The 13,116-nt window shown below is 33.7% G+C and overlaps 1 protein-coding gene across 3 annotated transcripts; it reads left to right on the top strand.

Annotated features, from left to right (window-relative positions):
* Positions 1-902: 902 nt before the first annotated feature.
* LOC125186202 lies at positions 903-7,664 on the top strand. 3 transcript variants are annotated; one of them, XM_048082550.1, is made up of 11 exons: positions 903-1,247; positions 2,348-2,563; positions 3,481-3,617; positions 3,813-3,857; positions 3,933-3,986; positions 4,779-4,883; positions 4,979-5,185; positions 5,543-5,628; positions 5,953-6,502; positions 6,587-6,977; positions 7,085-7,664. In XM_048082550.1, the coding sequence occupies exons 2-11, from the start codon at positions 2,383-2,385 to the stop codon at positions 7,309-7,311; spliced, it is 1,983 nt and encodes a 660-aa protein (XP_047938507.1). In that variant the 5' UTR covers positions 903-1,247; positions 2,348-2,382; the 3' UTR covers positions 7,312-7,664. The 3 variants fall into 3 exon arrangements, with proteins under 3 accessions (XP_047938507.1, XP_047938506.1, XP_047938505.1); XM_048082549.1 differs by having other exon boundaries at positions 2,383-2,563; positions 5,953-6,977; XM_048082548.1 differs by having other exon boundaries at positions 904-1,247; positions 5,953-6,977.
* The last annotated feature ends 5,452 nt before the right edge of the window (positions 7,665-13,116 follow it).

Consider the following 13,116-nt stretch of genomic DNA (forward strand, 5'->3'; position numbering starts at 1 on the left):
TTTTCTTTTTAGTTTGTCCCAATTAAGATGACTCATTACTTAAAATGGAAACACTTTTATCTCTATTTTATTCTTTTTATCTTACTTTACTCTCTCTTCTCAACACATAAAATAAATTTGCATAAAATTCCGTGCCACATAAAAAATGGGTCATCTTCCTTGGGACGGAGGGAGTACTTCACTGTAGTCTATATATATAGGTGGAATCAATTGTGAATCACTCCGTACATCTTTTGTGCAAACTAGAAGATAAAATTTGGATAATTAAATTTTAGTTACGTCAATAGATGACAAATAACGTCAATAAAAATGTCAAATCGGCGTTCATGCACAGTGAAGTGATAAACTTAGACCCCTATCAATTTTCATTTTGCCTATATATTGTGTAATCATTTTACCAACGTGGAGGAAAATTAAGTTTACAAATTCACAACCCCCTCACAAGTCACTTCTATCTTTTACCTCCCATCTGGCCATCTCTCGCTTGCGAAAACTACCCAATTGTAAAAATCGTGTTAATCAGATCCTACTTCATTTGACCACCAGCGACTTCACGTGCATGCACAAAAGAAATAAGAAAAAAACTGAAATAAGTTCAAAGGCAACAAATTGGATTTTATCTATTCTCTGCATGCCCACAAAAAATGCATTCGAACCCAATGGTCTAAAAAATGGAAATGTCTTTGATTTCTCTTCTGAACACTAAAAATATCACGTGTACTATTTATATTGATGATTTCTAAAAATGTGTCTCACTCAATTGAACAAAAATGATATAGGAGTACTCCATTTCATAAATAGAAGAATAATACTAGTCCATAAGCCAACTAATAAATAAAAAATGTGGAGTGCAGAATAAAATATTGATTTATGAAGTGCTTTCGAACTTCACTCATATCCCTAATCCCTAATTTGTTGTTTCTGAGTGAGTGCTAAATGCTAATGCTGTTTTCCAATTGATGAAGTATGGAATATTTTGAAGGGAAAGTTGAGCATTTTAGAATATAGAACAGCAAATAGAAATCAATTTGTATATAGCCGCTCCTGTTTTTCATCTCTTTCTTCTTCTTTCCTATTTACATCCGCTTTCTCTCTCAAAAAGGTTTCGCTTATTCCTCTGTATCTTTACAGATATACACATTTTATTTTTCTATATAAACGCACACTCTGTCATACATATAAAGGCGTAATTTGTTTGCGACATCGTTTATTCGGCAATCACTCGCCTCAGATCTCTCCGTTCACTGGTAAGTGCTGCCTATCTCCTCTCAGATCATCAGCACGCTAACCCTACAACTCATTTTTGTGTATTCATTTTCTGTTTTCCTTTTGCCATTTCAACAATTGCGTGGTGGTTCATTTTATCTAATCCAGTGCCGGTTTTCCTGGCTCATTATATTATCTTGATTTTTCGATCATAATGTTTGAATCTCAATTTATGGTTAGAAAATTTTGCTTGCGAATCAGTTTGAACTGAACTATGAGTTTTTTTCAGATTGAACTGGATCCTTTGTAGTGAGAATGTGGTTTTTCACTAATTCATATTTCCAGTATTTATCTACACTATGAGCATCTTCTTGTTTAGTGCTGCTAAGTTTATTGTGTATAGACTGTGTTATTCTGCTGATGTTAGGCACTGTAGTAAATGATCAAATGCTTATGTGTGTGACTGTTAGTTACATAAGTAGTAGGCAATATGCTACTTGCTGAGGAAGCAATTGGAGATTTTTGCTCATAGATTAGTCTCGTGGATAAAACGGTTAAGGGCGGCTTGATCTGATTTGCATGAGATGATTTTTTTTTTCCCATTTTAACATGCAATTTTTATTAGCTTATTTAGTTGCTTTACAGAAGTATTCGTAAACAGTTTTTGTAAGTCACAATTATTCTGTAAAATGTATAGATTAGTTCTTAAGGATAACTAGATGTGATTCTCGGCGGTTCTCATTCTTAAAGTTTGAAATGAATTTAATAGGTGGATACAATTGTGTGTTAGCATGCTAAATACAATTAAATGTTGGGCGTAGGCTTTTCATTTTATTGTGTAAGTTCACTACACATTTAAAGTAGCTTTTACTTATGTCCTTATATTCGTCTTCAGCACGTGGTTTAATCAAGTTTGTTCATCCATTAATGAGAAAAGAATCATACCTAAATCATTCTTATCTTTATAATAAATGTTTTATGCTATAGGACCTTCTTGATATATACTGATTCTGCCTATTTATTTAATGAATCTTGTGCCTTTTTGAATGAGATTTATCTCCTTTATTGTCTGACTGAGTTTTATAGTTATTTGGCATTTTCAATCAATATATGGTCACTTATATATCATTAAATTGTGCAGTGTTTCTGAATGAGATAATTGTAATTGAAACCTAGATGCCTGCTACAAAGCTCTGCTCAAGTGGAACTCTCAATGCAATGAAATCAGAAGTAGGGAATGATTCCCTAGATACCTTCATCAGACAAGCCGTAGGAAAGGAGCCTCTTCTCCCTCTCCCAAGGACTGTGGATAGTTCAGTTCCATGGATTCAATTGTTTCAGGCCTTAGATCAACCAGGTATAAATAAAGTTGAACTTTGTTGAATTTAGTTGTCCATCCACGAAGAAAAATACCTCTATGGTGAGGTTATCGATGGGTATGTGATCCTATATCCATGATTTAAGGCATAAAAACTTAACACATACAGATGTGATACAATTGTCTGCAACTGTATGGAACATTATATTTTTCCTTTTTAACATTTACGGTGTGTTTATATAGTCTGAGAGAAATAAATGTACAAACCACATTTGCAATCAGTTCTAGTTCTTCATCGATCCTGTACTGTACTGCATAATCGGACTGTTTTCCGAATGCCCTATACTCTATGGCCCATATAAATAGCAAATTAGGGCTATTCATCTAACTGATGGCGCCTAATATCTTTCCTCAAGAATTAAGGATCCACCTCTACTCTTACAATCTAGTAATTGTCCTCTGCACCTGATCAGTTACCTACAATTCATCGGCAAAAGCTAAATCAGATTTGCAGAAGCCGCAACGTTTTCTCTATAAGACCTTATTTGCAAGTAGATTAGTAGTATATTGCATTCTACTCTACTTGGGTGCATTTCTTGTGTAGTTTTTTGTTTATTTCTTTGCATTTGGTTGTTGCTTCATTAGTTTCACAATGCTAGGGCCCAGGTATAATCTCCCAGATTTAACATATACTCACCCAGTTCTCCAAGATTTGACATATACTCACCCAGTGGCTGCTGGTTTTTGGCACATGTCAAACACCACAAGCACTATCTGTAGGTGTTCCTTTAGAAAGGTTTTCCGTGATGATTATCACTCATTCAGGTGCAGCGGTTACCTTTATTAGATGCCTGATTTGTACTAGATCTTGGAGTTTTTACGAAAGATCATGTTTGGTAGGTTCTAGATATGAATTCTAATTTGGCTTTTATATTTGTTTGTTCTTTTACTTGTAGATCTCCCTGGTTGGCCCTTGATGACCCCTGTGAAAGTTCAGATGCAAAGGTGCAAGAAGTGTTCCCGGGAGTTCTGTTCTCCAATAAACTACAGAAGACATATTCGGGTGCACCGCCGCTCCTTAAATATCAACAAGGTTGTCAAACTTCTGCTGAGCACCTTAAGAAGCACACACAAATTGATGGCCTTCTTTTATTATGAAACATTAAATTCAATGCATATGATACATTATCTGTTGGTTGCTTCACTGCTTGTATCTCCAAGAATATCACCAACGTTTTGTTGTGTCACATTTTATAATATTTCTAATGCTTGTCTTAATATTGTGTAGGATTGGCACAAAAATAGGGATTTATTAGCTGTATTTTGGGATAAGGTAATTACTTTCTTGTTTGCATTCCTTTATTGCTTATCCTTCTATCAATGAAAAATTCGCTCTTGCTGTGTACAGTTGTCATTGGAGCAAGCTAAGGAATTAGTGTCATTTAATGACATAATTCTTAAGGTAGTCATGCTCTCCCTTTATATCTCTATATAATTTGTTTGTTAGGATATACTCCCTCCGTCCCATTCAATGCGAAATATTTCTTTTTCGGTAAGGGATTTTATGCAATGTTCTTTTCCGGTAAAAAAACAATTTATGGTAAACTTGTATTTGTGGCATGCCAGAAAGAAATAAATGAACTGTATATTAGGGGAAATGTGTGTGGAAAAAACTCTGTTTGATTGTATTATAATAAGAAGGACTTTCAATTGAATGTTGCCTAGCATGTGGGAAGCTTCAAAAATCAAAAGTCTGAACTGCGTGTTTCAAATTATTTAGTCCTGTAAAAGAATTCTGAATTCTTTTACCATTCTACATAAAAAAGTAGTACTACTATGCCCATGTCTGCTGTCAGCACTATTTAGTTACTCCCTCCGTCCCATAAAAATATGGACATTTGGGATGGCACAAGAATTAATGCACAATTGGTAAAGTAAGAAAGAGATAAAAAGAAAAAGTTATTATAGTACTGTTAATAGAGAATGGGGCCCACCTTATTAGAGAGAAAGAAGTTATCAAAAATAGAAGGGGATAATTTTATGGGACATCCCAAAATGGAAAATGTCCTTATTTTTATGGGACGGAGGGAGTATAATATTTGCTTTTTTGTGCACAAAATATTGAACTCCCAATTAATTAGGTGCAAAATCTGCTATTTCTTATTTATCGTTTTTCTTTGAATATCTTCTTGCATTCTTTCATTTCCTCCAGTATCACATTTACAATTTCTTCGGTTTACAATTAACCTCTCAGGATATTCCTGGATCATCGGTAGTAAAAGCTCTGGCTTCCTCTCTCCGAAGACCGGGGGTTTGGACTCTTCCGCAGGCTTATGTGAAGGCTGGTGCTACACTGCTGGTGAGGAAGCTTCATTTATTTTTATGCCTTAGTGCCCTTTGTATAGTTTCTGCCACATGCAGTATCTGTTTCACAAAATTCTTCCTTCATCCCAGGATATCATCCAAGTTAAGCCTTCCAGATTACCAATATCCTCACAAGAACTGTTTAGCATCCTCGATGATGCCAGCGAGAGTACATTTCTGTGTGCCGGTACAGCTGAGTCTCTGCAGAAGTATGTTTTTGATGGAGAAACTGCTAAAAATATCCTTGAGTTGAAGAACCTAGTAGCTTTTACTAGCTTCCTCTTTGAGCAACAACTGGTACTTGCTCTTATTTTTTCTCTAGTTTTCACCTATGTAGTTACTAGCTAACAATGCCCCCTCTTTTGTTGAAAAGTAACCATGCAGCTCTCCATAATTTCAGTTGGGTGTGACTGTAAAGGACAATATGTTATTCACCCGTTGTTATCATACCTCATTCATTAACCTAACCTTATGTAGCTTCAACCAAATTCTTTCTCTTTACATTGGGGGGAAATGGCGTTTCTGTAAACAAGGAAGCACATTGGATCTCTGTTATATATCCTCTCCCCTTATCTTTGCCTTAGTTGTCATGGCGTCAAGGTAACTTGACTATTCAGTATACTACAGGTTGAGTCATAATTCCTTTGTATTCAGGTCAAGGCATGGGTCGCTGACAAAGATGTAGAGGCTTTGAGATGTCATAAGCTACTTGTGGAGGAGGAGGAAGCTGAACAGAAAAGGTAGACTCCATTTCTTGACTCATACACTATTTATGTGTAGGTGTAATTTAGTATTTGCATGGTTGATTTGCTAAAAGAGGGCAGTACTGTGAATGCTTGCTTATATTATGAATTGTCAGTGTCACACAGCTTTAGTGAGATGTATGGTTACTGTATTTGTGTGAAACTATTCCTGAAGTGTTTAGAGTTGAGAGATGCATAACACTGATCAGAAATTCATGCAGAATTTGGGTTAAGGAATTGGGAAACTATTAGTGGATTGGGTTGCAGGTACTAGAACAAAATGCTTCTAACACTATTTACTTTGATTTGAAATGTTATTAGGCAAGTAGCGATTCTGGAGAGGAAGAAACAGAAAAAGCTTCGTCAAAAGCAACAGAAGGTCAGGGAACAATACTATGGGTGCAGCAGAGATTTGAATGTCTATGTTGATGCTATAGATAGGCCTACTTCAGCCGAAGCATCTGATCTGTCATCCCCATCGGACCCAAACTCAAACTCAAAAGAGGTGCCTACAACCTCAGACTCTGTTCAACCCCAAAACAAAGAGTCAGATGAAGATATAGGAGCACAGTTTGATGCTAGAAGTGAACATAAGAAACATGGGGACTCTCCAGCTGTTGAGCTCCAGATGGTCGTTGCAAATGGTATTCGGCATGTAGCCACCAACTGCTTGCAAGCTCTAAAGTCACAAAGGGGAAGCCGGTATGGTGCCAATTCAAACTTGAATCTTCGAACATTGAATCCTGAACTTATACAGAAGTTTGGTCCATCCAAAGACAGAAGTCTACATAATGGAAACAAAGTCTGGACCAAGAAACTCAAAACTAACAATGATGATGGGGAGAACCCAAGGCCTCCTTCTTTGCAAGACGTGAGCAGTCACCATATAGAACAAAATAACCGTGAGGTGATTATTGGTTCTATATCTGTCACACTGACAAGTTACTTTGATCAGCAGCAAGCAAGTCACCCAAATGAAAGACAAGATACTTGTGGCACTGAGCAGGCTGTGCTTAAGAAGAAAACTGCTTCAGAAAAGCCTGCGAAATCTAATTCTCTTCAGTCCGGTACCAACCGAGTGGCTACAAGACTTTGGAGGCCTGTTAGCCGTGGTGAATCAAAGAACGTGCCACCTGTTGGTAGAAGCAATGGAGATCCCGAAGATAATGCTACATTGAGTAAGGTTCATGAAGATACTTCCTCCAGTGAAAGATCCGGGCAGTCACAGTCCTTGGACAGTGATGGTTGTCATAATGGGAAGCAATCCCATGTCGTCTCAGTTGAAAATGCTCAACCAGGATTGGTGCCATTCTCCATTGAAGCTGCAAAAGAGTTTTTTGCCAGGAGTATGCCTAGTTTTACCTTTATCCACTTACCACTTATGTGTTCCGAGTTTTACCTTGTATTGCTCTATTGCCTTGCATTGAGCCTTATAAACCTCAAATTGGTGCAGGATGGAAAGACGCTATATCTGGAGACCATGTAAAATTAGTGCTCTCGTCAGAGCACAAACCTCATGGATGCTCGGACATTCAGCATGCATCAGATCCTCCTAGAAGCAATGCTCCTAACCATGATGAGAACCAGTTTGGCAGAACCCTTCAAGTTCAAGTTGCTATAAAGCCAGAGAAGAGTGTGAAATTCAAATACATACCAAAACAAAAGCTATCGCATAGGTAAATTTGATCATCTGGATTTTTTTGGTTTAGAACATTGCTCTCTATTTCCGAGCAGAGGTTCCAGTTTTACAGTGGTCTTCTGTCGGACAACTGAAGGAAATTTTCTTGAGGAATTCGATTTTTTATTTCGAGCAGTTGTGGGCTTGGGGAGTGGTAGATTGTTTAGGCTTTGAGGCTGGATCTTGAATTTTGCTGCGTTTGTAAAGTAGGGGGTTTTTAGTTGTCCAATAGGTATTCTCTCTGTGAATTACAATTATTTTGGGAAGTATGTGGTGTTCGCGGACTTGTTGAATGTATGAATGATGGCCAAATTTTAGCTGAAAATTATACTTACTAGTTTTTAGTTATTAAGAATTGAACATTCACAAATACTAGTACTATTTCTGACTTTCTGTAATGCTATGTGACGATCAATGTTGATTAGCAATTAATAAACCAGTATCTAGCATATAGTCTCTTGAATTAAAGGAGAGGCTAATGGTCTAAGTAAATTTTTTAACAATATTTCACTTTGTTTTAGAGGGTCTATGATTATTTAGGTAGTCACACCATCCACTTCATTCAGTCCATAAAATGCAAGAGAATGTGGTACTATATGGATATTATTATATTAATACTAACTCTGGGAATCAATTGATTTTCTAAATCACACAAATCTAGTGCATTGATTATTCTATTGTTTCGACTATAATTTTTAGTGGAAGCATGCTCTAATTGGATAATTGAGTGACTCAGTTTGTCACGTCATTCTTCTTTTTTCTGCACTAGACCACAACATTATAATGATATCGCCCTCTAGCCATATCCCATATTCCTCAAATGAATTTGTACTGTTCACTGGTTCCACTTATTGTGTGTTGTAAATTTTAAATATTTATGGACAGTATGTAGAACAAGTTAAAAAGATGAAAAATTATACTCCTACTTATTAAAAAAATAAAAAAATTACAAATGACACTTTTAAAGATCGATAAATTATTCATTCAACTTGCTTGCATATTCAACTTTGTACATGCCTTTAAATAAGCTAGAGAAAACTATTAACAAGACAATATTTGCCCTAATTCTTAAAAGGGTAAAGCTATGTGGCCATAATGTGGCTGGCCATAAATGACATTTTAGTAAATATAGGTATTTTTGGATATTAATAGTTTAATTGTCTCATTAAATGTATAATTCAGTTGACAATATTACCCTTACTCCTTAATTGTTGTTTCTTTTTAATTCATTAATAATTCCATGATTTTTTCGAGTAATTTGTACTCAACTTTTTCGCTACTTTGTTTTTATTTTTTTATTATATTATATAATCGTAATAATAGTAGTTTTTATTAATTTTAGTTATTACGAGTAAAATACTCCATAATATATTAATCAATAAGATAATGATGAAGTTATCTAACTACTATTGTAATATGTTTGTTTTTTTTACTTTTTCAAATGAATTTAAGGTTAATTGAAATTACCAGTTCAATATAATATTAATTAAAACATCTAGTTTAACTATGCATGAATCCAACATTTTATCAGCTTAATTTAAATCTTCACATAGAAAATTGAATTGAGAATCGATTGATTTAATAAGAGATCAATCAAAAATATAATTAAGTGAAAGAAAAACAGAATTGGTAAAAATTATAGAACTCATTACTTTTATAAGTTGCTTAAAAATCAAACTTCATTTTGTCCTTTTTTTTCCAATAACTAAAAAATGAATAAAATCAAAACAATATTTAAATTTATAGTATAATATATTTTTTGACTAGCAAGTATACTGTGACATAATACTATAATAATCAGTATATATACACCACCATATCATGAAATATTACAAAAAATCAATAATAATATTTATATATAAATTATATTATAATATTATATACATATATAATAAATTAAATGATAATATCAAAATATGACATTATATTTTCTTAAGTGAAATACTCTTTTTCGAAAATATTAAAATAATATTTTTATTAATACCACTATTTTAAAACTTACTTGAATATTATGATTATATGTATTTTAAACAAAAAATTAGTTAAAACTAAAACTTTAGTTTTTAATTAAAAGAATTTATCCAATTCTAAGAAGATTAAATAATTGTTGCTGCGTAAATTTTCATTATTAATGCATGTGTTTAATTACGATAGATTATGTTATTAGAATTAAATCGTACTAGTATAGTTAAAATTGATTAAAATTATAAAATCATTTTTCGTAATTATCATTTGGGATTATTCAGTTAATATAACTTCAAACTGATTGTAGCATAAGTCGACTAAAAATAGTAAATTGAAAAAAGAGAATTTGTATTATATAGTACTCCAATACTTAAATTGAGAATTTGTTTATAACAACAATAAGACTTAATTCCTTGCGACTTTGTCGTAGAAGTTTATTGTGTTCACAATTAATAATATTTATAAATATAATGTCTCACACTTATGAAATTATTAATCATAATTATTTCATACTACAATTTATTTATATTCAGAATATTTTAAAATATCTTCTTGTATCTGATTTTTGAACTTACAAATTTATAACTTAGATCATCTCCAAGCATACACCAAAAGGTCATTTTTTTATGTAAAAAATTTCTTCAAGCGTATTGCAAACTCAAACTCATTTTTGTGTTTTTCTACGGAACAACATCTAATATAAAGCTACTACAAAAATTTTGTGAGACGTATACCCAAAAATGGTGTATATGGTTGGAATAAAATCACTTTTTGTGTGACATATACTCAAAAATCAGTTTGAACTTAGTGTAAATAGTTGGAGATTCCTTTATGGATTTTATTTGTCAAGTTGTGTAATTTTTGTTTAATAAATGATATTTATATATTAATAAAGTAATTTTTTATATTATTTAATTTTATATAAATTATTGATAAAGTATTGTGAGATGGAGGGTTCTAATAGATTTAGATTTAATTATTAATATCATGTACACCATAAGATGTTATGGTATAGCATACTCAGAAATAAAGAGGGAGAAATTAAGTTACTATGCTACATATTTTACATGAGATTTATTCATTAATACCATTCTAATTTAGTCCATCTATGCATTGTTTTTTTTTCATTTTTTCCGTTTAGTTTATTACTTTAAAAGTCGATATAAATTCATTATTTTACAAGCTACCGAAATATCAAAAATCAATTTAACAATTTTCTATATAATTTCAAAATAAGTTGTGAGTACGTGGCATTACATTTCCTTATTAGTGAGTAGGTTGTGATATAACACCAAGGTTAAATATATTTTATAAATAAAATTAGTTATAAAATTTAGTGAATAGTTAAATCTGAATTATATTGACAAAATATTAGTATTATATAATAGTATGTGTTTTCATTAAAATTAAATTATTGCACTATAATTAAACAGTAAGTAAATTAATGTGTAGTATAACTAAAATTGAATTGTTTTTATATCAATAAATTGTGATAGTATTTACATGTATTTTATTCACAACTTGTTTGAATAATAGGATAAGTTATACTCCGTGCTGTACTTTAAATTAGTTTAAATTAAATAAGTGAAGCTAAACAGAAATAATCACTAATAATAGAATTGAAATATCATGAGTATATTTGAAGATACAAATACAATATATTCTATTACTATATAAGTATTTAATATTTGAGGGTATATTAGTTTTTAAAAAATTGCAACTCTCTAGATGCATAAATTTCACCAATTTAGCATTAAGTACACAGAATTTTAATATTTTTTTAAGATTATGACTGTGCATAATATGGCCATTTAGCATCACTCTTCTTAAAATAAGAGAGTATATCATGTTGCCTAATTTACATGATTTCTCCCAATCTTTTCCTTCTAAATTGATTTCTTGATTTCTTTCCAACACTCCCCCTCAAGTTAAGTAATGAGACCCATTCTTAACTTGCCCAATACTTCATGAAAGCTTCTTGCATTAACCGCTTTCGTGAGTATATCAGCTAAGCTGATCTTCAGATCTCACGAATGGGAGTTCCACCGTCTTGGCCTCTATATTGTCCTTGATGAAATGCCGATCCACCTCGACATGTTTCGTACGATCATGTTGGACTGGATTATCAGATATGCTGATTGCCGCCTTATTATCGCAGAACAACTTACACGACTTCGGTGATTTTAAATCCAGTTCTGTCATCAACTTCTTCAGCCATAGGATCTCAGTCAAACCATTCTTAATACCTCGAAATTCTGCTTCAGCACTCGACAAAGCTACTACTTTCTGCTTCTTACTCCGCCATGTGACAAGATTTCCTCCAACAAAGGTAAGGTAGCCAGCGGTTGACTTTCTATCATTTGGGTTCCCTTCCCAATTAGCATCTGTAAAGCCATGAATCTCCAAATGGCCATGATTTTCGAACAGAATTCCATGATCTGCTGTCCCCTTTAGATATCGAACAATCCTTAGAGCTGCCTCCCAGTGAGCTACTTGAGGCGCATGCATGAACTGACTAAGCACTCCCACTGCATATGCTATGTCAGGTCTGGTGTGGGATAAGTATATTAGTTTCCCTATCAAACGCTGATATCTAGTCCGATGAGTAGCTTCAGCTCATTCGACTATCTGCAGACCGTGATTTTGAACCATAGGAGTATCTGCTGGCTTACAGTCCAGTAGTCCTGTTTCAGTCAAGAGGTCAAGAACATACTTCCTCTGATCCCTTTTTTCAATCTTAGTACTTCTATACCCAAGAAGTATTTCAGAAGTCCCAAGTCCTTCATTTCAAATTCAGCAAACAAGTTCTTCCTCAGTTGACCCATCTCCTCTTCGTCATCACCATCTGGCCTTCGTTTAATGGTGAAGACCCATCTGCATCCCACAGTTCGGACTCCATCAGGTTTCAAACACACTTCCCATGTATTGTTCTTCTTCAGGGCCTGCATCTCTACAAGCATTGCCTTTCTCCAGTGGGCGATCTTCATGGCCTCCTTGGCCGTGTATGGAATCTCCTCTTCTTCATAGAGGGCTGCCTCGAAAGCCCTAGCCATCTCTGTTAGGTTTGCCTTAGCCAAATTTGCCATAGAGTATCCAGAGGCGGACCTACGTGTGTTAATGGGGGACCCCTGGAACCCCCAACATTTTGAGCGTTTAGTATATTATACATATGCATAAAGTAAAAAATGAGTTCTAGCTTAGTTGGTTTGTGCAACTACCTTGTAACCAGCAGATTTTGGGCGCATTTTTATACATATTCTTATACATATTCATTTCTATTTTGGGCGCTTTTTATACATTTTCTTATACAAATTCATTTCTCTTTTAAACAATTTATTTTTACGATTCTCATAGTTAATTCATTAGATACTAATTAATTTATTCATACATTTTTTATTTTCTCACTTTAGTAATTTTACGTAAATATTGTTATCTATAAGATTATAAAGAGTGTATCTTTAGTTTATTTTGCTCATTCTTAAATTATTTATCTCTCGTCATCCATTTCTATCTCGTAGTTCTATAATACTCTTGTCAGACTGTTTATGACGTCGTTGACAATAAAAGTATACAACAATTGTTAATATCTTCCATCGGTGAAAAATATTCTCATTAATGGATGACACGAGTTTGAATTCGTAGCAGACAAAGTATATAAATTAGGAACGACTTTCCATTTTTGGTACGAGACTAATTTTGATAGACGGGCAAAACTATTTTTGGTACTAGTAATTTGGACCCCCCAGTGTCAAAATCATGCGTCCGCCACTGCTCAGGACTATATCTCTTAGCCGGGATCCCACGAGTAGTCCTTAAAGGGAGTATGTATCGGCCAATATCAC

Source organism: Salvia hispanica, chromosome 5 (genome assembly GCF_023119035.1).
Source record: "Salvia hispanica cultivar TCC Black 2014 chromosome 5, UniMelb_Shisp_WGS_1.0, whole genome shotgun sequence".
NCBI lineage: Eukaryota > Viridiplantae > Streptophyta > Magnoliopsida > Lamiales > Lamiaceae > Salvia > Salvia hispanica.